General features: G+C 41.1%; 2 protein-coding genes across 2 annotated transcripts in view; one reads left to right on the plus strand and one right to left on the minus strand.

Annotated features, from left to right (window-relative positions):
* Positions 1-22,095, plus strand: part of LOC136838228 (zinc finger protein 271-like) — a 526,618-nt gene that overhangs the window by 352,104 nt on the left and 152,419 nt on the right. The gene's annotated exons all lie outside the window — the stretch shown is intronic.
* On the minus strand, positions 20,020-22,080 carry LOC136838230 (zinc finger protein 569-like). Its single transcript, XM_067103091.1, is given in 2 exon segments — positions 20,020-21,254; positions 21,257-22,080. Coding segments are annotated over 2 exon segments (1,584 nt in total). The 5' UTR covers positions 21,690-22,080; the 3' UTR covers positions 20,020-20,103.

Genomic DNA, 22,095 nt, shown 5'->3' on the forward strand with positions numbered 1-22,095 from the left:
CAGCAGTGCTTAAGATAGTGGGAAGACTGGACGGCAAGACTGAAGAAAGGTAACAGGAGTGGAGGTGAACTAAAATGCTAAAAATGAATGCAGAGAAAATAAGGATCAAGAAAGAAAGGAGAAAGTCATAAAATATGGAAGACGAGTCCAAATTACAACAGGAGAGAGGGAGAGAGTCAGTGGAACTTTGTAAACCCTTCCTCCGGGATTAACCAGATACTGTACCTTAGCAAAGTTCCTCTTAAAAGTCTATTAGTTTAACTGTACATTACACTTACGGGACACCCAATGTTCTCTGTAGTGCATTCTCCTACTTCCTAGATCTAAGACCCCTCCTTTCCAAACTTCCTTCACTCCATCTATCCAGTACTGTATACTTTTGAAGTCTTCCGCTTCTCTTTCCACCTAACATTTCTGATTCAGACACTTTCTTTTCATCAGCCTCCTGTCGTCCATTCTCTCCACGACTGAACCATCTGAACACAATGAAACTTCGACATATCTCCACATTTCTCAAACTTTTAATTCCTCTTAGATCTTGTATATTTTGCAAAGAATTCATCTCAAAATATTCAATCTGTTTTGATTTGATACAAATTCCACCATTCCACCAAATCCTTCCATAAAAGACAGAAATTTATGATAAGATGATGAATTCACTCAATGCAAACTGACAACCATCAAATTCGTCATCATCGCCTCTAATGCTGTGCGATGCAAAGGGCCTCTGTAAAGTTACGCTACTCGTATCTTTCTCTTTCATGTGCTTTGTCTTCCACTGATCTCCTCTCATCTTGGGCCTCCTCTCTCATAGTTCTCATCCAAGTAGGTCTGGGTCTTCCAACTCTTCTGGTGCCCACACGAGTCCTGGTGGGGTAGTGCAAAGGACATGTCCATGCCACGGAACCTTATAACCACAGAGTATAAGATTAACTGGAATAATCGTAGCCCTAAGGGTCTGTGCTACATAAAAGAAATGTTCAATCTGCCAAAACATAAACATTAAACATAATTATCAATTCATTCATAACGACAGCACCTTTTCCAAAATATCTGGTGTGATGTGAGGCTGAAACTGCATTAGAAAGATTACACTTAAGCCTATTACGACCCGCGATTCCTATGCGGACACAAGTGATGGTATGACATTGAGACTGTCTAGCAGAGTTTGTTGATTTGAGAATGAAGCTTCAAGGAGAATATTCAGGGTCGGACGGCAGGATAGAGTGAGATACGATACCATAATGAAAGTGATGAAAGTCCCACGCGCCAGACGAGATAATGACGTAAGGGAGATGGAGGTGGTCTGGACATGTCTTGTAGGAGAAAAGCACATGAGAGCGTCAACTTTGGGGTTTCTGTAGTGCCAGAATTATTGGCCAACCCTGACATACTCAGACGAGAGTTATGATACATTCATAAGGTGCAATGGATGACTGCGTGTGGCTCTACTGATCCAAATTGCCATTGATGTTCGAAAGTGCAACACTATGTTGCACTGGAGACTTGTAAAGCAACTGCAGACCACATGAATTTCATGAACTGTGAATACGAGCACTAACAGTCATTTTTATCAAACCGAAAGACACGTATACCTAATCATCAGTCTCCTGTTACAGTATTTTGTTTAGCAATAATGACCAAAAAGACGCAGTGGGTTTCCTGACTTAACCTCAGTGGTGCTAAATGCAGTGAAAAATGTGTAAAAGGGTTTTCACTACTGCTAAATTTTCCAACTTATAAATGTTCTATGATATACATGGTCTTAACAAATTTAACTGGGATTAAATGAAAGTTTTCAAGGCTGGAAAATAAAATTTAGGCCAAAGGGCCAGCCAGCGCTGAAGGGGAAATTGGGGAATAGAAAGGTTTGAAAGGCATAACAAGAAGAATAAACCTTTTGCAGCTACACTGTGGAACATTTGTTAGGAGAGGAAGAGAATATGAATGGCGACACAGCAACATCTCAGAATACACAAACTGATACGTGTATTGTTTGTCGGTATGGTACACAGATTTCATATTCATGTTTCTTCCGGATATCTGAGGTTTTGAGGTTCCTCCTCTATTATGGAAGGTAAACCTAACCCCAGGATATGGTGCACTGTTTATACAAGTGTAAGAAGCAGTATATGGGAATGCTTTCTGTTCTCTGTTAAAGAAAGCACCTTTTACTACGGAAACAATAATCTGATGTAACTGTATTCATTTGCCTACAGAAAGTAAACAGTTGGTATCTTTTACTGACATAAAATAAACAATTTCTTGCATTAACCTACAAAAGTAAACAATTTCTTGCATTTACCTACAAAGAAGAAACAATTTCTTGCATTCACCTGCAAAAAGTAAACAATTTCTTGCATTCACCTACAAAAAATTAACAATTTCGCCTTCATTTTCCTACAAACAATGAAGAGAGGTGTCTCTTTCGACCTACAATAAATAAACAATTGGCTTCTTTCCACTACAAACAATGCAAGGGCATCTTCTTTTACTCAGGCAAACAACAGAAAATATTTCTTTCACCTATAAAACACAACTACTTTTATTCTGTGCCAATAAACAGAAATACTTTCTGCACACATCATACATATGAACACCTTCCATCCAAAACAAAGTAAGAGAGTGGCCTCTTCTATACACACACGTCCAAAGATGATGCTTCTTTTACCTGGAAGCAATAGACAAAAGGCTTCTATTTACTTACCTAAAAGTGATATACAAAAAAAAATTACCACAAAAGTGCCTCAACCATTTGAGGGTCACTTGATGGCAAATCTTGACTTGAAAAAACCTCAAGTCAAAAACTCAACTCACCAATTTAATTTTTACCAATTTTAGATTATAATAAAAATTCAAAAGTATTCAGTTTCAAAACAACGCAATCATCCCCAATCTATCTTCATAAATTTGCTGTGAATGATAAAACATGTTGCTGTTACTTGATGAAAAAAATATTTGTTACTTATATGTGGTCAATCTGGAACTGTCTGATAGATAAATTAGACATTTCCAGATTCTCAAAGTACTTTAGTGAAAGACTTGAGTGCTTAAATGAAGTGAAAACTGGAGAGGGTAGAGTTGTAGACAGCTGAGGAGGAAGAGACTGAATGGAAGTGATGACTGGTGCAAGAATGAAGGCAGTGCAGTGGGCTGTGTGTCCCTTGGGAGGCAGAGAAAATACTGTAGCTCTCTCTTACACGTAGAGAAAATTAGACTGATAGCCTGCATACCTCTAAACAAGCAGGTCCTCCATTTCATCTGTAAACAAAACAGAAGCATCATATTTTACCTGCTAAGTGAAGGTTCTTCCTTCTAGCGAAGACCTTCCTTTTATAGAAGACTTCCTTTTATGGAAGGGCCTTCCTTTTATAGAAGGGTCATCCTTTTACAGAAGCACCTTCAACACCACTTAATATCTTTCATGCGAAGAGGTTAATTAGGCACAAAATACACAAGAGCATATAAACAATTTTAATGTATAACTGCTTTTTCAAAGGTCTTCCTCGTGGTTCCTATAACATTATTAAAGTACTGTACTTGTTTCTTGAATGTCAAAGGAACCTCCTTCTTACCAGAATTGGCATTGTTAAAACTGTCTGTTCCGTTTGACCTCTCTGGACCATTTGTTTACACCTCCACACTTAACCTCCTCTTCTCGCTGCTCTCCTGGGAGAACGAGGCATTGCAAGAGATGCTACCTTGATTCACCCCGTTCTGAATAATCCTCTCTTTGTTCGAACTGACAGAGGGAGCAACCGAGTCCATCTCAACGCTGTTCGGCACTGGCAAGGATGCTGGAAAGAGAGGATTATTATTTTCTGTGTTGAATGATAACGCCCATTGTTGTCAATTGATATACTGCTAATGGGTATGGCCTGGCTACCTGCACAGTTCATGGCCAAGTCACTTTCCGGCTGACCAACAATACTGTTGCTCACATTACTGACCCCAGAGTTCAAGTTCGAAACAATGCTATCAACACTAGACACATCTGGAATAACATTAGACTGATCTACAGTCCCGTTACTTCCCCCCTTGACGTGTTCATTAAACTCCACTTCCGACTCATTGGCATTCCAGGAGTCCACTACTGGCACTGGAGTCCACTACCTTGGACGTGATCATGACATGGCCATTCCTCCTCCTGGCGTCCTCATGGGACAAGGAAGTCCTATTTTCCACCTCACCGTCGCTGTTGCTCAGTTCCACGTGCGAACGCTTCTCCAGCCTCTGAGTCTCGTCGCTACTGGACCAGCTCCCTGGTGACCAGAGGTGCCTCTTCCTCTTGTTGGTGGAGCCATTGGTCTTGACGGAGGTCTGAAGCAGAGACAGACAGCGGCTGAGATAAAAGAGAGAGAGAATGTGGGTGAGCGACTGGTCTCCTCCCGTTTCTCTTTTACCTTCCTCTCCCATTGGGCAGAGAGGAAGGTGGCGAGTCGTCACATGCTGGATGGACGAATTATGCAGGCGAGTACACGACAGGGCAACCTGTCTTTCATCTTTTAGTAGAAGGATTAGATACATGTCCCCCTCTCTCTCGACAAGGGGAGAGAGGGATTGACAGCGACAACAACCCATCAGTTTTTACTAGCAAGTTCTATTGTCTCCAGAACTACTGGGTTCATCCAAGCCTTCTTCACGGTATTCATGCAAACTCATTACATTAAGCCCAAAGGTCTAGCAGTTGCAACATTCCATGTTTCCAACAAGCTAGAGGTGTGGGATTCCTTTCCTAGCTCCTCCAGAACAGGAAGGTATTCCCAGGTAGGCAGAACCAACCAGTCGGTTCAAAGAATTGCTCAGACTCACCCCCCCAACAGGTAAGTCTCTTATGTAAAGAACGAAGGTTTGTATTCGTGTAGGAACAAAAAGCAAATTTTTAAGTAATTCCTATTTTCCCTAACGTGCAAACCTGAAGATTTTTATATTTACGGCCCACCTCAGCCACCCCTCACTCTGGCACCTAGCCCAAAAGGCAAAGTGGACTACAGAATGACGAATGGACAGGGCTTCCCCCCTACCATTGGTGGTTAATGACCATGTCTGAAAATTTAACAGCCTTCCATCTCGTGTCTTCAAGCTGAAACCCTAAGTAAAGAACTCCAGGTTTGTACGTTAGGAAAAATACAAATTACTTTAATAAAAATTGGCTATTTTGAGTCCATCCTTTAGATGACAATAGTATTCCAGTGTTTTGAAAAATGTACTGTTTATTCCTTTCTAGGAAAAGCTCTTGAAGACGGCGATTATTTCTCAGGTTATGGGAAAATCTGTTTGTTTTCAGTCAGTAAAAAGTCAATTTAAGGAAAGTTAAAAGTAAATAGTCCAACATTTACTGCAGGGTAGGGTTTATTGACAGGCCAACATTGTGGCAAGAATGTACAAAAATACAATTGGTTTGATACAAAACATAGGAGCATGTTAGCTTATCACATGCTGTGAGGCCATTCAAATAGTATTTGATATTACACATGAGAAACCTAAGCAATACAGGCAGTCCCCAAGTTGCGATGGAGATCCGTTCCTGAGGCAGCAACAGAAGTTGAACTCGCCTTAAGTCGGATCTTAATAATAATAATACTATATTCTTCACTTCAACTCACACAATCTTGCTACACGAGATAAAATGATAAAAATATTTGGCAATAAATCCAGCAAGTACTTATTAAAAAAATTATAAAAAAAAAAGTGAAGAATTCTTAGCATCATAAGATCGGATCGACGTATGAATGCTGAGACTGTCGTAACCTGGGGACTCCCTGTACTGTGCATGGTAACACTGAAAATTGATCAAGTTGACAATACAAGACTTCCCATGCTGAAAGTTACATAAGGTCTCTAGTGCTTACATATTCAACACACACGCTTACTCTCTGCACTGATCAGGTACATAAGATACATACCATCACTAAGGCTTACAAACAAGACTTGCAAAACAGTCGCTGGTTTCTTTACTTAATGGACTAAGCGAGGACTTGTGAAATCAATGCCCAAGAAAGGAACTTATGTTGTAATGGTGTATGGTCACTTTGTTGGCAGTTATATTTTACCTGTATTCAGGGAGGGCTGGCACTCTAATCCGATAGCATTAGTTGACACCTTGGGTAAACATTTAATGCAATATGTTTAATGCTAAACACAAATATATGAACCACATTTTATTACGGGAAGTTAGCTTGTAATCGTATGGTCGTACATAATGCGACAGAAGGGTGGTAACCAGATACTACAGTATTGCTAAAATTGGTTGCAGAAAGGTAATCTACACGTAATCAACAAATCAACTGAACTTTTGACTATGTAAATTTAATTGCATAGTAAAGTAATTAAAGGCATTGCCTGTCCATACAACACAAAGAAAGACTAGGCACTGCTTTGGTTCTTGCTCACTTTTCATTCAGTCCTAACTGAGAATGCATTGGGGGCAACAGTTACTTCTTACCCGCATAAGTCAGAGAGACAAGAAAACGATCAGGTATTGCATTTAGATCTTGTCTGCCGCTCATTCAGTTGTAACCATTTAAAAACTACTGTACATGATATCTGTAAGTCTCTCTCTCTCTCTTCACCCTGCAGGTTTAAAAGCTCTTGTTATCGATTTAGGCAAATGTGAAGCGTAATCATTCTTTTTATCCTTCGAAGGTGGTAATGCAAATTGCAGTCTTGCATCTCTCTCTCACTTTTGCCAGCACTCAAGGATAGATTTCCAGACCTCACAGAACCCGGCGTGTGTCACCTTGCTTCTATAAGTTGCTCACATTCAGAGTACAGACTCGATATACAGTGTGTGATACAGTTAATACCCTTTAATGGAATGTATTGCATCAATCAGTATTTTCAATAAATATGGTGCAATAAATATGCTTAAAGGTCGTTTCAACCAAAAACACACGATAGCCTAAGCTCTAGTAGCTCAAGATGTTTTGGAAGGTGTAAATTTTTATGCCACACCAATAAATAACAATAATGCTTTATTACATCTTTAATAAGATTTGAATGAAATGTTTACTAGATCTTTAATGTGGAGGTAACAAAATGCAATAGAGAATAGTAGCTTTCAATATCAAATAAGCATAAAAAAGATTTCTCCCCAAGGGTTATTCTTCATAAAAAAGATTTCTCCCCAAGGGTTATTCTTCATAAAAAAGATTTCCCCCCAAGGGTTATTCTTCATAAAAAAGATTTCCCCCCAAGGGTTATTCTTCATAAAAAAGATTTCTCACCAAGGGTTATTCTTCATAAAAAAGATTTCTCCCAGGGGTTGTTCTTAATAAAAGAGAGATTTCTCCCCAAGGGTTATTCTTCATAAAAAAAATTTCTCCCCAAGGGTTATTCTTCGTAAAAAAGATTTCTCCCCAGGGTTATTCTTCATAAAAGATTTCTCCCCAAGGGTCATTCTTCATAAAAAGGGTTATTCTTCATAAAAAAGATTTCTCCCCAAGGGTTATTCTTCATAAAAAAGATTTCTCCCCAAGGGTTATTCTTCATAAAAAAGATTTCTCCCCAAGGGTTATTCTTCATAAAAAAGATTTCTCCCCAAGGGTTATTCTTCATAAAAAAGATTTCTCCCCAAGGGTTATTCTTCATAAAAAAGATTTCTCCCAAGGGTTATTCTTCATAAAAAAGATTTCTCCCCAAGGGTTATTCTTCATAAAAAAGATTTCTCCCAAGGGTTATTCTTCATAAAAAGAGAGGGTTATTCTTCATGAGGGTTGTTCTTAATAAAAGAGATTTCCCCCCAAGGGTTATTCTTCATAAAAAAGATTTCTCCCCAAGGGTTATTCTTCATAAAAAGAGAAGGGTTGTTCTTAATAAAAGAGATTTCCCCCCAAGGGTTATTCTTCATAAAAAAGATTTCTCCCCAAGGGTTATTCTTCATAAAAAAGATTTCTCCCCAGGGGTTGTTCTTAATAAAAGAGATTTAGGGTTATTCTTTAAAAAAACATCATAAATAGGGTTATTCTTCATAAACAAGATTTCCCCAAGGGTTATTCTTCATAAAAAGATTTCTCCCCAAGGGTTATTCTTCATAAAAAAGGGTTATTCTTCATAAAAAGAAAAAAAATAGGTGCAAGGGTTATTCTTCATAAAAATGATTTCTAGGGTTATTCTTCATAAAAAGATAAGGGTTATTCTTCAAAAAAGATTTTCCCCAAGGGTTATTCTTCATAAAAAAGATATCTCCCCAAGGGTTATTCTTCATAAAAAAGATTTCTCCCCAAGGGTTGTTCTTAATAAAAGAGAGATTTTTCAAGTTTGGCCAATGTAAACAGTTCCGGCAATGTAAACAGTTCCGGCAATGCAAACAGAGAGAGAGAGAGAGAGAGAGAGAAGAGAGAGAGAGAGAGAGAGAGAGAGCATTTACAACACATTTATCAGCAAAAAAATAAAACTTACAGTATTGTACAAGTATTCTTTAAAAGCATATACTGTACAACAGTGTACTCTGCAAAAAAAAAGTCATGATAAAATTAATTATTTGGGTACACCAGCTTATATCTGGAATTAGGTGCGACTGGCATACAAAATAAAAATAAAACTTGTCTCTGCAATGACCACCCACCAGGTGGTGAGAATGTTTAGGGTTTCTCAGAATTCTTCATGACCACCCACTGAGATGTGGGTTTCCACTTTAGCAGTAGGTAAACATTCAAATAATTAATTTTATCATGAAAATTATAATTATTTGGAATGAATCTTACCTACTGTTAAAGTTAGCTGACTACCACATTGAATGAGGATGGTGGTTCAGTGTGGCCAGAGAAGCAATGTTCAGCCGAGCAAACTGGCTGAGGCTCGAAATGCCCATGGCTCCATGGTCTTGTTACATAACAACTGTCCAATTTAGCCCTCCCAACTCTGAGCTTCTCTGTGTGAAGAGTGGGGGGAGAAGGATATCAGAAGTTGATAGGGTAAGAAAGGTACAAGGTCTCCTTCCCTGAGAACCATCGCTACCAAAGGTTCTTCCTGACCCTTTGCCTGACACTTCTGACACTCTGCACACGGCCTTCTGAGGAACCACAAGGCCTACTCAAACTGGGAGTCCAAAACATCAGTTATGGTTACATTTGTAATTTTCCACTTACAATGTGAGACAGATCACTACTGAAGCAGAACTTGAGCCTGGTTTGGGAAACTCTATATGGAACTTGCATGCAAAAAAGGCTGTAGTATAGACAGATGAAGAAATTTGTTTTTATTTAGCATTTTCCCAACGTTTGAGAGAGAGAGAGAGAGAGAGAGAGAGAGAGAGAGAGAGAGAGAGAGAGAGAGAGAGAGAGAGAGAGAGAGAGAGAGAGAGAGAGAGAGAGAGAGAGAGAGAGAGAGTGTGTGTGTGTAATTGTCGTTGTGAGTGGTTCGGTTGTTGGAGTTGGTTTTACGGCTGTCTCTCTGTCTGTCGGTCTGTCGGGAGTTTTTCGTTTTTTGGGGAAGTCTTGGGAGTTGAGGTCCAACCTTGAAAGTGAACGGGGAGTTCGTCTGTTTTTTTGGGACCACATTAATGGTTCATGTGTCTCTTCTTTTTTTTTTTGTTGGTTCGTTGTTGGTGGAGGGTCGGTTTAAGTTTTTTGTTTCGTGGGTGTGTGCTGTGATTGGCGACCGTGGACCTTATCCATCTCCAGCAACCGAAGATCAGGGTGAGTGTTGCGTGTTGTGTTGTTTGTGGGTGTGAATTCCGCCACATAATATTTGGCGCCCAACGTGGGGCAGCTGGTATTGCAGCTGCAAGTGAGACTGGTGGCTGGTAGTGTGACTGAAGAGAAGGATGGAAGAGGAACTGGTAAGGTTGAGAGAGGAGAATACGTGGTTGAGGGGTGAGAATGAGAGATTGAGGAGTCAGTTGGAGGAGGTGGGGGAATGCTAAGAAGTGCAAAAGAAGAAATGAAAGGGGAGATGAAAGAGTCAGAAGAGAGAAGAAGAGAGAATGGAAGAGAGGATGGATAAAAAGTTGGAGGGAATGATGAAAGGTGTGGAAGAAATGATGAAAGGTATGTTCAAGGGTGTTTTTGGAGAAGGGGCTGTTGGAGGCAGGTTCTCTGGAATGTGTGAAGGGGCAAGAGAGAAAGAAAAGGAGGAAGAAGTGAATGGAAGCGTGAGTGATGAAAGTGATATGGGAATAGGAAGTAAGAAACGAGGGAATGAGAGGCAGGGTAAGGAAAAGGGAATGAAAAGCAAGGGAAGGAACAGAGGGAAAGTAAGGATAAGTCAGGGGAAGAAAAAGGGAAGAAGGGAAAAGGAAAGGAAACTGGTAAGAAGGGTAAGGAAGTGGGAAAGGCAGGAAAGAGGGAGAGGGTGAAGGCAGTAGTGATAGTGAGGTGGATGGAGGTGAGTGGATAAAAGTGGATAAAAAGAGGGGAAGAAGAGTGTAATGAGTAAGATGAATGTAAGTGCAGAAGTGGACTCTTTGTATTTGGAAGAGGGTATGAAAGGACAGAGGACAGAGCGAAAAGTGAGAGTGAAAGTGAGAAAGGCTATGTATGTGAGGGAGGTACCCTGGTGTGTGAAAAGTATAATGAGTATGGAAGTAGGGATGTGCATGATTTCTTTAGGGAGTATGAAAGGTTTTGTCAGGATAAGTATGGGGAGAGTAAGAGAGTGTGGGCACGAGAATTAGGAGAATATTTGACTGGGTTTTTGCTTGATATGTATAGGGTTATTATGAGTGTGGGAGATGTTGAGTATGACAAGGTGAAAGCTAGACTAGTTGAGCAAGCGAGGCGTATGAAAGTGAGTGTTAAGTATAAGAGGAAGAATGAATTTGATGAGGCAAGAATGAAAGCTGGGGAAACCTTGTCACTGTATGCTTGTAGGCTGGAGACGTTGGCAAGGAAGAAGTTTGGGGATGATGGGATAGATGAATGTAAGGAGTTAGTACGGAAGTTGTTAGGGACAGTGCCAGATGGAGTTAGAGAACTTGTGAACTTGAAGCGGAAGGAGAAGAAAAGATGGACGAATGAAAGGTTGACTTGGGGGAAATTGTAGAAGATTATGAGCTTGACAGGGTTATAAAAGAGAGCAGAAGTGTAAGTGTAAGGGCTGGGGTAGATGAGAGAGTACCAGAGTTTGGAAGCTTTAGGATGCAGTGTTGAGGGGCCCAATGAGAATGGCCGATAGTGTAATAGATAGGAGTGTAAGAGCAAGTAATGTGGAGGTGCCAGTGAGGATGAATGGTGGGTTTGTAAGGGAACAACGGGTTGGACCGGTTAGGGATAGTAGTGTACAAAGGGGAAGGTCGATGAGTGGAAGTCGAGCGAAGTGTTTTAGATGTGGAAAGGAAGGACATACAAAGAATGAGTGTAGGTGGGCTTTGGGAGCGTGTTTCAGGGTGTGGGCAACCGGGACATTTGGTAAGGGAGTGTCTGAAAGATAGGGGTTAAATGCTACAGGTGCGGACAGGTGGGTCATATTGCTAATGGTTGTAGGGGTACCCAGTGAATGTAATATGTGGCAACTGTGGTAAGAATGGGCATTATGCGAGAATGTGTTCAGAACCGAGAGCGAAGTGTGACGAATGTGGAATGGAAGGGCATGTATCAAGTGTATGTAGACGAAAGAGGGTGACTGTGACAGCGAATTCGGGAAACTGAGTGTGAAGGGGGTTCAAATGGGTGGATCCTCCAGGATGCAAGCGGTGCGTGTGATGCATGTACGTGAGGGGGTTGTTGCATGAGGGAGGTTTTGTTGGAAAGACTGACGAGTGCATGAGTGTGCAAGTGTGTTGTAAGGGAGTAAGATTGATTGCCTTAGTAGATACCGGGTGTAGTATGAATGTCATATTTAAGAATGGATGTGAGAAATTGAGGAATACGTGTGAGATTAGGAACTGTCAGGGGGAAGTAAGAGGGATTGGAAATTTAGGGGTAGCAGTGGTTGGAAGAGTGTGTGAACGGTTAGAAATTGGGGTGTAGTGATGGATGAAAGTGATTTTTGTGTGATTGAGAGTACGAATGATAAATATGATATTTTATTGGGATGTGAGTTTTTGAAAAAATGCGGGATGGTGGTCCGTCCTAGTATGAATGTAATTGAATTACGTATGAAAGGGGATGTGCTTGGGGATTTGTATTTGGGGAAGGATGGTAGGGTTGAGCAAAAATTGTGGAAGAGAGTGCCTGTAATTGCGACAGAGAGGGTAAAAGTGCCACATGAGATTGGAGAAGTTGTGAGTGTGAAAGTGGCATGGCCGGATAGCCTCGGGATAGCCAACAATGATAGGTGTGAGTATGTGGTTGAGGGAATAGACATAAATAAATTAGTCAGGGCAAATGTGTGTGTATATGATGGGGTTTTGAACATGGGAGATCCAAGGGTATATATAACGTCATTGCCGAGTGGCAGGAAGAAGCGAGTCCGAGGAATATGTGAGGGAAATTGCGTGGGAATATTACGTACGTTGGTGAATGTGGATGATGAGAGGTACGTGAAGGTACGGCAGGTGATGACAGGTGATTTGAAAGGAGCTAATGATTGGACGTATGAGGAGTTGAAGGAAAGAGTAAAGGTAGATGAAAATGTAAGTGATAACGTAAAAGAACGATTGAGGAGAATGTTGTGGGATAGGCGGGGGCATTGAGTCGTGGAGACGAGGATTTTTGGGGATCAAGCTTCCCGAATTTAAAATAGTTCTGGAAGACGACACCCCCATATATCAGCGTCCCCGACATTTTTCTCCGTCTATCAATCGTGAGATAGAGGAGCAGTGTGAGGAGCTTGAGAGGGTGGGAGTGATTGAAAGGAGTACGAGCGCCTGGAATAGCCCCATTGTACCGGTACGTAAGCCAGATGGAAGTTTGCGAATGTGTGTGGATTATCGGAAGGTGAATGAAGTAACTGTGAAAGAGCGATTCCCGATGAATGTGGTGTCTGATTGTGTATACAAGATGAATGGAATGAAAGTGTTTACAAAATTAGATCTGGTAAGGGGCTATTACCAGATGCCTCTGGAGGAGGGGAGCAGGCATATTACGGCCTTTTCTAGTGGTTCCTGCCACTACCAGTTCCAAGATTGAGTTTCGGACTGGCTAATGCGCCTGCTGCCTTCCAAAGGGCAATGAATGTGGTTCTGGCTGGGTTTGATCGCAAGAAGGTAACTGTTTTTATAGATGACATTTTGATTGCGAGTGAGACTGTAGAAGAGAATATGGAACTGCTTGAACGAGTGTTAGAAAGGTTGGAAGAAGTAGGAATAAAAGTAAAACTTGAAAAGTGTGCTTGGTTGGCTGGGGAGGTGGAATTCCTAGGGCATATGGTGAGTGGAAGAGGTGTAAGGAAGAGTGATAAGTTCGTGAATAAGGTGAGGGAATTTCACGTCCCCGGACCGTGCGTGAGTTGAAAGGATTTTTGGGTTTAATTGAGTTTGGAAGGAAGTTTATAAAAGATTGTTCAGGGATCGGGAAACCACTTACTGAATGGACGGGAAGAGAAATTGTGTAAGATTGAAATGGGATGAGCGAATGATCAAGCGTTCGAGAGATTGAAAGAGGAGGCTGCAAGAGACGTGGACGTTGGCTTTCCCGGACTATAGTGAGAATGCGAATAAACTAGAACTGTATACGGATGCAAGTAAATATAGTATGGGAGGATGCTTGGTACAAATGCAGAAGGCGAATGGGGGAGAACAATTGAGAGTAATTGCGTATGTGAGCAAGGCGTTTGGAAAGGCAGAGTTGAAATATTCCGTGATTGAAAAGGAATTGGCTGCAATAAGGTTTTGTGTGAAAGCGTTGAAAGTATTTTTGTATGGGGTAGATTTTGTGATACGGACGGACCATCGACCGCTAGTATATATGGTTAAGAAGGAGAGTGTGAATGCTAGAATTGCGAGAACGATAGAGGATTTGAATGAGTTTAGTTTTAAGGTAGAGTATGTACAAGGTAGACAGAATATTGTTGCAGATGCTATGTCGCGTATGTGGACTGAACGAGATGATAGGGTTAGGAGCGACTGGGACCCGGACCAAGTACCTGTAGGATTTGTGGTAAAGCAACAGTATGTAGGGGAGAATCGAGTGTGGGAATGTCTGTTTGGGGGGTTGAGTAGTTTGGAAATAAATGGGTTGATTGACGGAGTACCTGCGAGCATGAACGAGTTGCGTGAAAAGGTGATGAATGAGATGCCGGAAGGAGGAGTGCGTGAGGAAGGAAGGGAATTAGATGAGGAGGAAAAGTTAGTGAAAGTGTTGTTGGTAGTGGCGGAAATGTTTAAAATTACAGTACGATTGTTCTTTGGATGGAATAGGCCGGTAGAGTATAAAGGAAGGGTGAATGAAAGTGGTACGAATGTGATTTTAAATGTTCACTGTGGAAAGGATACTTGTAGCTGGCTGGTTAAGAAAGGTGATTGTGGGGAAAATGAGGGAATAAGGGGTAGGGTTGAGGATATCGTTGAAGATGAATGCGATGAGGATGGTTGTGAGGAAGCTAAGCAGGTGAATGTAGCCGTGAGAGCGTGTATGCATGAAGCGAAAGGTAAATTAGTAACGAATGTAGTGGTGGATCAGAATAAATATTGTAGTTTGGTAGACACGGAGCACAAGTGTCGTTAGTGAGTAGTACAGTAGTTAGTGAATTGGAAAGGTGCGATTGGGATATAAAAGAAAATCAACGAGTGTATGGATACATGGTTTGGGACAAGGGAGTGTGTTAGTATGGGAGGAGGTACAATTAAAAATTCAGTTAGGGGATTTGAAATAATACATAATTTTGTAGTCATGGATGAGAATGATATGCCAACATGTTTTTATTAGGAATTGATTTTATGAGAATGCATGATATAAGTGTGGATGTCGGGGGGAATTTTAGGAAAGGGCGGCAGGGAAACTTTGAAGGTTAAAAGGGGGATGTGTCTAAAACTAGTTTTGTAGGTATGGTAGATATTGCAAGGAGTGAAAATGATTTGTTGAGTGAAGAGGAAATTAAGCAGATGCAAAATCAGTGCATGAAAATAAATATGTTAAGAGAGTGTGTGTTAGGGGGTGTAAGAGTAGGAAGTTGGCCGTCTGAGTTAGAAGTGTATGCTGAAGTGCTAAGAGATTTGTTGTATGTAAAGGTATAGTTTATTTTTGCATCAGGAAGGGATATGGGATGGGGAAGTGTATGTGCCAGTATTTTCGGAAGATGCAGCCGTGGGTATGTGTTTATTGGTGCATAATAGGTTTGGGCATCTGGGGGGAAAAATAAATTATGGGAATGTATGAGAGAGAGATTGTATGTGCCTGGATTGAGTAAAATTTGTGCGGATGTAGCGATTACGTGTGCGGACTGTCAGAAGGGTAAGTATCAAAGTGTGCATGCGAATCCACCTGTGTTGCGATTGCAGATGAAAGAGTTATTTGAGATGGTTGTGATTGATTGTGTGTCGTTGCCTGTGACTGCTAGAGGACATGTGGGAATGGTTGTAATGGTAGATCATTTGAGTAAGTTTGCATATGCGGTAGCGATTCGGAACAAAAAGAGTGAGACTGTAGCGAGAATGGTGGGTCAAGTGATGTTGCCAATGTGTGTGTGCAATTTACGCAAATGTTGAGTGACAATGGGCCTGAATTTGTTGGATGGGAGTTTGAGCAAATGTTGCGTGATTGGGGCATAGAACATGTGTACTTTACCGTGATATGCCCAGTGCGAATGGATTGGCGGAACGAACGGTGAGAACGTTGACAGAGATATTAGGTATGATGAGTGAATGTGATAATGATTGGGATGTAAACGTTGGGCGAGCATTGTGGGTATACAACGCCACCGTGCATAAGGGTATTGGTATGTCTCCGTGTAAATATGTTAAATTTTGAAAAGATAGTGAGACCGAGATTGGGTCTATCTGAGAATGATAGGGAGGTATGGAAGAAGGCGCATGAAAGGTTTGAAAGTTACAAGGTGGGCGAGAAAGTGTTGAAAGAAGTAATCGAGAAAGGGCGGTTGAATGTAAATAAAGTGCGTGGAAAAATTTGAGGGTCTGTATGAGGTGTTGGAAGTTGGTCCCAGTGGGCTTAGTTATGTTGTAGGGGAAGTATGTGTAGATGGTAGTGTGAGAGAAATGCGAGCGCATCACAGCCAATTTGTAGATGGAAGGATGTACCGGAATATGTGAGAGAGAATGGGGTGTATAAATGGTTGAAATCGAATGTGGGTGAACCAAGTATGCATGAGAGCTTGTGTATGGAGGATCAGCAATTTGTTTTGATAGAGTATGGTAAAAACGTAGAAAGGGAATAACGTAAGTAAACTGAATGGTCGTAAGTTGTGTGATAGGGGTGTGAGTGCCAACGTGGAAATGAGTGATAAAGCGTGTAATACGGATGAATGGGATGGTATGGATAGAACGTATTAGCATATGCGGGTTTGATATAACTGAGTTGACTGAACGTGTAGGGGTTAGTGAACAGTTGGAGGTGAGCGAAAGTGTAAGAGTAAGAGAGCATAGCAGTGATAGACGAGTGATTGAAAGCATGAATGAATCGTTGCAAGAATCGGAAAGGTCAATGAGCGAATGGGATGGGTTAGTTGAAGAATTGGGGAGGTATTTGGGAACGAGTTAGAGGGTATAGATGAGATTGTGGATGAAATTGAGATTGGTAATAGTGAAGAAGATAGCGTGAATCTGAGAGAGAATGGAGGAGAAAATGTAAATCTGAATGTTGCTGGAAGAGAAAGCGAGTCTGAGAGAATGATTGCGTGCCCGCGAACGCGATCTAGAGGACCTGCTAGTGAGCATCCGTGGGTGTTGCGTAAGGTGATTTGAAAGGGGTGTGAAAGGTGTTGGTTGGGAAATACTAAAAGGGGGGAGAAATATAGAGGGATGAAGAAATTTGTTTTTATTTAGCATTTCCCAACGTTTTGTGAGAGAGAGAGAGAGAGAGAGAGAGAGAGAGAGAGAGAGAGAGAGAGAGAGAGAGAGAGAGAGAGAGAGAGAGAGAGAGAGAGAGTGTAATTGTCGTTGTGAGTGGTTCGGTTGTTGGAGTTGGTTTTACGGCTGTCTCTCTGTCTGTCGGGAGTTTTTCGTTTTTTGGGGAAGTCTTGGGAGTTGAGGTCCAACCTTGAAAGTGAACGGGGAGTTCGTCTGTTTTTTGGGACCACATTAATGGTTCATGTGTGTCTTTTTTTTTTTTTTGTTGGTTCGTTGTTGGTGGAGGGTCGGTTTAAGTTTTTGTTTCGTGGGTGTGTGCTGTGATTGGCGACCGTGGACCTTATCCATCTCCAGCAACCGAAGATCAGGGTGAGTGTTGCGTGTTGTGTTGTTTGTGGTGTGAATTCCGCACAGTAGGGTGCAGTACCCAGAGGGAAGCATGGCTAAGAAGTTTTAGACTCCTGATTCTACACATCTAGGTGTTAAGGAGACAGGGGTGAAGGAGACAATGTCGGACACCACAAAGTCAGCTACTAATGGTTGAGCAAGGCTACTTTATATGATCTGTACACAACTGTTTCTGTTACTTTACCACAACTGAGTTGCAAAAGGAATAAGACATTCCCCCCATTAGCCTCAGAAGTAGGTCCATCAAGGAGAGGTTACAACTCTGACGAACCATCGTGAAACTGCTTCTTCAGGCCTGATATTTATAATTATCATCACCATTATCTCTTACATGTATCTACATGCATGCATACATATACATACATATCTACATATATGCATATATACTGTGTATATATATATATATATATATATATATATGTAATACTCTTGCAGTAATAGAGCTATACTGCTAAGAATGAAATACCAATTTGAAAGGTAATTCCGTCTCACAATTAGGCCAAAGTACAGTACCTTACCTATGAGTCTTTGCTTCCTTGGTCCAAGAACTTGAAACTTGCAAGTTGAACAGAGGAAGGTGAAGAAGACATATCGTATGCAAGTCCTAAGCAGCTTTCAAATCTGGAAATAGAAGCAGTAGCATCCAAGAACCAGCATTAAAGGATACAATTCCCAGATCGCCTCTGTTCTTTAGATGAAGCCAGCAACATGCAGGCACATCGCCTAGATTAGTTGGTTGCTAAGAGCTCACTCTACAAACACAGTTGTGAGTTCTTGCTCGATGTTCCCACGTACACGTGATGACTGCAGATCAGTCTGTACAATGCTTGAGAGCTGTTCTATCACCAGGCTAACTCACTCTAGATAAGTACGCGGCAAGAGAGGAAGAGCCGCCATTACGAAAAGGAACACTGTAATTGTCGCAAAGTGATGAATACGAGGCAATAGAAGATGGACTACGACTGAGCAGGCGAATGCGAGCGCCAAACTTGCAAACAACTCGTCCAGAGAACTCGCCAAACCCAAACCGGAGAAATGGCTGGGAGAGGACCTTGGTCCCGAAACATGCCGCAGTTTCCTGTCAGCGAAGAAGACCAACAGACCCTGGGCAGTCCAAAGGGCGGGCTACAGACAGACACTAAGGTTCCAATACCTTCTTTCTCTTGGAGAAAATGAAACAGGTCAATCAGATGGACACAGAGCCCCACTGTATGCGGGCAAATATCTAACCATAACAAAAGAAACATCTCAATTATTATTATTATTTTTTCTACTGAAATATTGGTCAGGGAGCAAAGAAGGAGTGAGAGAGACCAACAGACCAGGAGGGGAGTCCAAGGAGGAGGAGGAGGAGGAGACAGACAGGAGGTTCCAGGACCTTCTTTCTCTTGGAAGGAAGGAGGAGGAGGAAAGAAGGAGGAGGCAGGAGGGAGGAGGAGGAGGAAGGAGGAGGAGGAGGAGGAGGAGGAGGAGGAGGAGGAGGAGGAGGAGGAGGAGGAGGAGGAGGAGGAGGAGGAGGAGGAGGAGGAGGAGGAGGAGGAGGAGGAGGAGGAGGCTAACATATAGGCTACGTAGTCCTGCACAACCAAAACACTCGCTTTCACAAACTCTTTCCCATACAGCCTAATGCTTTCATCTCTGCTTGTTGGAGATGACATAATGCATGAACAGAAAACAAGCACAATACCGTACAGGAGAAAATAAGCCAGAAATCATCAAAGTTATTACTAATGCCGATTTACACCACCTGGATAAGCACACGGCATGAAGAATTCTGACACGAACATAAAAATTCCAAGGCCACCTGGTGGGAAACAGGTGATTACTGAGACAGTTCTAGCATGTTAGCCAAGCGCTATTTTTCATTTTGTGTGGTGATTGCTCCTAATGGCACGAAGATATAAGCTAACTTCAACAGTAGGTGAGATTCATTCCAAACAATTGACATTTTGCATCCATGAAGTATTTTTTTAACCATATCCACAAAACTCCAATCTCCACAAGAGCCTTGGATATATTACAGCAGATAAATTGAGGGTTTACTGTAAATGGCTAATTACTGTATTTTCATCTCATTTTCATGACTAAATGCACTTTTTGTGATAAAACTATTAAAATAATCAGGTAGTGCTCGAGTTACGATATTTCAACTTGTGATAATTCGATTTTGCAATGGGTTAAGCAATTAATACCGATATGACAATATTCATAAAATGTTTTTCAATTTCGAGTGGGTGCAGGCAGCAGCGTACAATCAGGCAGCGAGAGAGACCACATCACAATAGACCAACTTCTTTTCCTCCAACTCTTTATCCCATCTTCTAGTTAAAAAAGTAACAGAGAATGATAAAAGTACTGTTAGAACGTAATACTCTTGCGTAAATGCGTACAGCCATAAACAACCGAACGAGAAACTGTTGTTTTGTTTATCACCGAATCAGATAACAACAGCCGTTTTGTTTGTATTTCAACCATCCTACGGTAATACACAATTACCGTAGGTTATAGTACAAATGACATTAATTAGAATAAGACTGAGATATTTTTACATTATACCCTTATTCGCTATGGATAAAAGATCAGCAAGGAAATATACTGCTAAATTTAAGCTGCAAGTTGTAGCTGAAGCTGAGAAAACAATGTTCAAGCTGCTAATGACTATAAATTATCGTGCATCAGCAACATGGATGAAACCCGAACGTAATTAAAATTGAAGCAAAAGTATTTTAATCAAAACTACTGGCATATTTTTATTTTACAGTGATATATGATAAATACGTAAAGCTCATTCCCTTTAACATGAATGGCTTCTCTCCAGTATGCATTCTCATGTAAAATGTAAGATGATTTTTCTATGAAAATGCTTTCCCACATTCCTTATTTATGAATGGGTTCTCTCCAGTATGCATTCTCATATGATGTATAAGACTTGGTTTCTGAGAAAATGCTTTCCCACATTCCTTGCACATGAATGGCTTCTCTCCAGTATGCATTCTCATATGAGCTGTAAGATGTGGTTTCTGGGAAAATGCTTTCCCACATTCCTTGCACATGAATGGCTTCTCTCCAGTATGCATTCTCATATGAACTGCAAGACTTGGTTTATGGGAAAATGCTTTCCCACATTCCTTGCACATGAATGGCTTCTCACCAGTATGACTTCTCATATGAACTGTAAGACTTGGTTTATCGGGAAATGCTTTCCCACATTCCTTGCACATAAATGGCTTCTCTCCAGTATGACTTCTCATATGACACGTAAGATTTGGTTTCTGGGAAAATGCTTTCCCACATTCCTTGCACATGAATGGCTTCTCTCCAGTATGCACTCTCATATGAACAGTAAGACTTGGTTTCCCAGAAAATGCTTTCCCACATTCCTTGCACATGAATGGCTTCTCTCCAGTATGAATTCTCATATGACGTGTAAGATTTCGTTTCTTGGAAAATGCTTTCCCACATTCCTTGCATTTCAATGGCTTCTCTCCAGTATGCATTCTCATATGAGCTGTAAGATGTGGTTTCTGGGAAAACACTTTCCCACATTCCTTGCACATGAATGGCTTCTCTCCAGTATGCATTCTCATATGAGCTGTAAGATGTGGTTTCTGGGAAAAAGCTTTCCCACATTCCTTGCACATGAATGGCTTCTCTCCAGTATGCATTCTCATATGATGTATATGACTTGGTTTATGGGAAAATGCTTTCCCACATTCCTTGCACATGAATGGCTTCTCACCAGTATGACTTCTCATATGAACTGTAAGATTTGGTTTATCGGGAAATGCTTTCCCACATTCCTTGCACATGAATGGCTTCTCTCCAGTATGACTTCTCATATGACGCGTAAGATTTGGTTTCTGGGAAAATGCTTTCCCACATTCCTTGCACATGAATGGCTTCTCTCCAGTATGCACTCTCATATGAACAGCAAGACTTGGTTTCTCAGAAAATACTTTCCCACATTCCTCGCACATGAATTTCTTCTCTCCAGTATGCATTGCATATGTTTTGTAAAATTATCTTTCTTGGAAAATGCTCTCCCACATTCCTTGCACGTGAATGGCTTCTCACCAGTATGAATTCTCATATGATCTGTAAGATGATCTTTTCTAGAAAATGCTTTCCCACATTCATTGCATATGAATGTTTTCTCTCTGGTAGGATTTGTGATATGACTTGTAAGATTAACTTTCTCATAAAATGCTTTCTCACAGTCAGTGGATCTGAAAGGCTTCTCTCCTTCGTGACAATTCCTTCTTTCTTGTTTTACTGCCTTTTTGCAAGTTAGTGGCTCTTCTTCATTCACTGCTGAATTCATTTCATATGAATATTCATCATCATCAGACTCACCGAATACCTCTGGTTCTATTTTGATGTCCATCATTGGATCCAGAGACAAAATGTCACTATTACTGGTTTCACTAAAGGCAGTCATGTTGATGTTTTCTTGACTTACGGAAGAGTGTGATAATGCATCGTCATTTTCCCTCTTCAAAGGAAATTCTGAAAGAATGTTCTGGATTCATTCTTGGCATGTGTCCTTCAACATTCAAAACATTTTTTTCCCAATATGCTACAGTTGGTGAACCTTTTTCAATCAGGGCTGAATTCCTTTTACATGAATACTCATCACCTCGGCCTTCACTGGACTCAAAGAATACTTCTGGCTCTGTCTTGATCTCCATCACTGGATCCAGAGACAAAAACTTACCATCACTCGTTTCACTAAAGGCGGCCATGTTGCTGTTTTCTTGATCTATGGAAGGTAGTGATAATGCACCTTCAGTTTCACTTTTCAAAGGTAATTCTAAAGAATGTTCTGGATTCAGTTTGTCCCTGTT

This window comes from Macrobrachium rosenbergii, unplaced genomic scaffold, assembly GCF_040412425.1.
Source record: "Macrobrachium rosenbergii isolate ZJJX-2024 unplaced genomic scaffold, ASM4041242v1 282, whole genome shotgun sequence".
NCBI classification, from domain to species: domain Eukaryota; kingdom Metazoa; phylum Arthropoda; class Malacostraca; order Decapoda; family Palaemonidae; genus Macrobrachium; species Macrobrachium rosenbergii.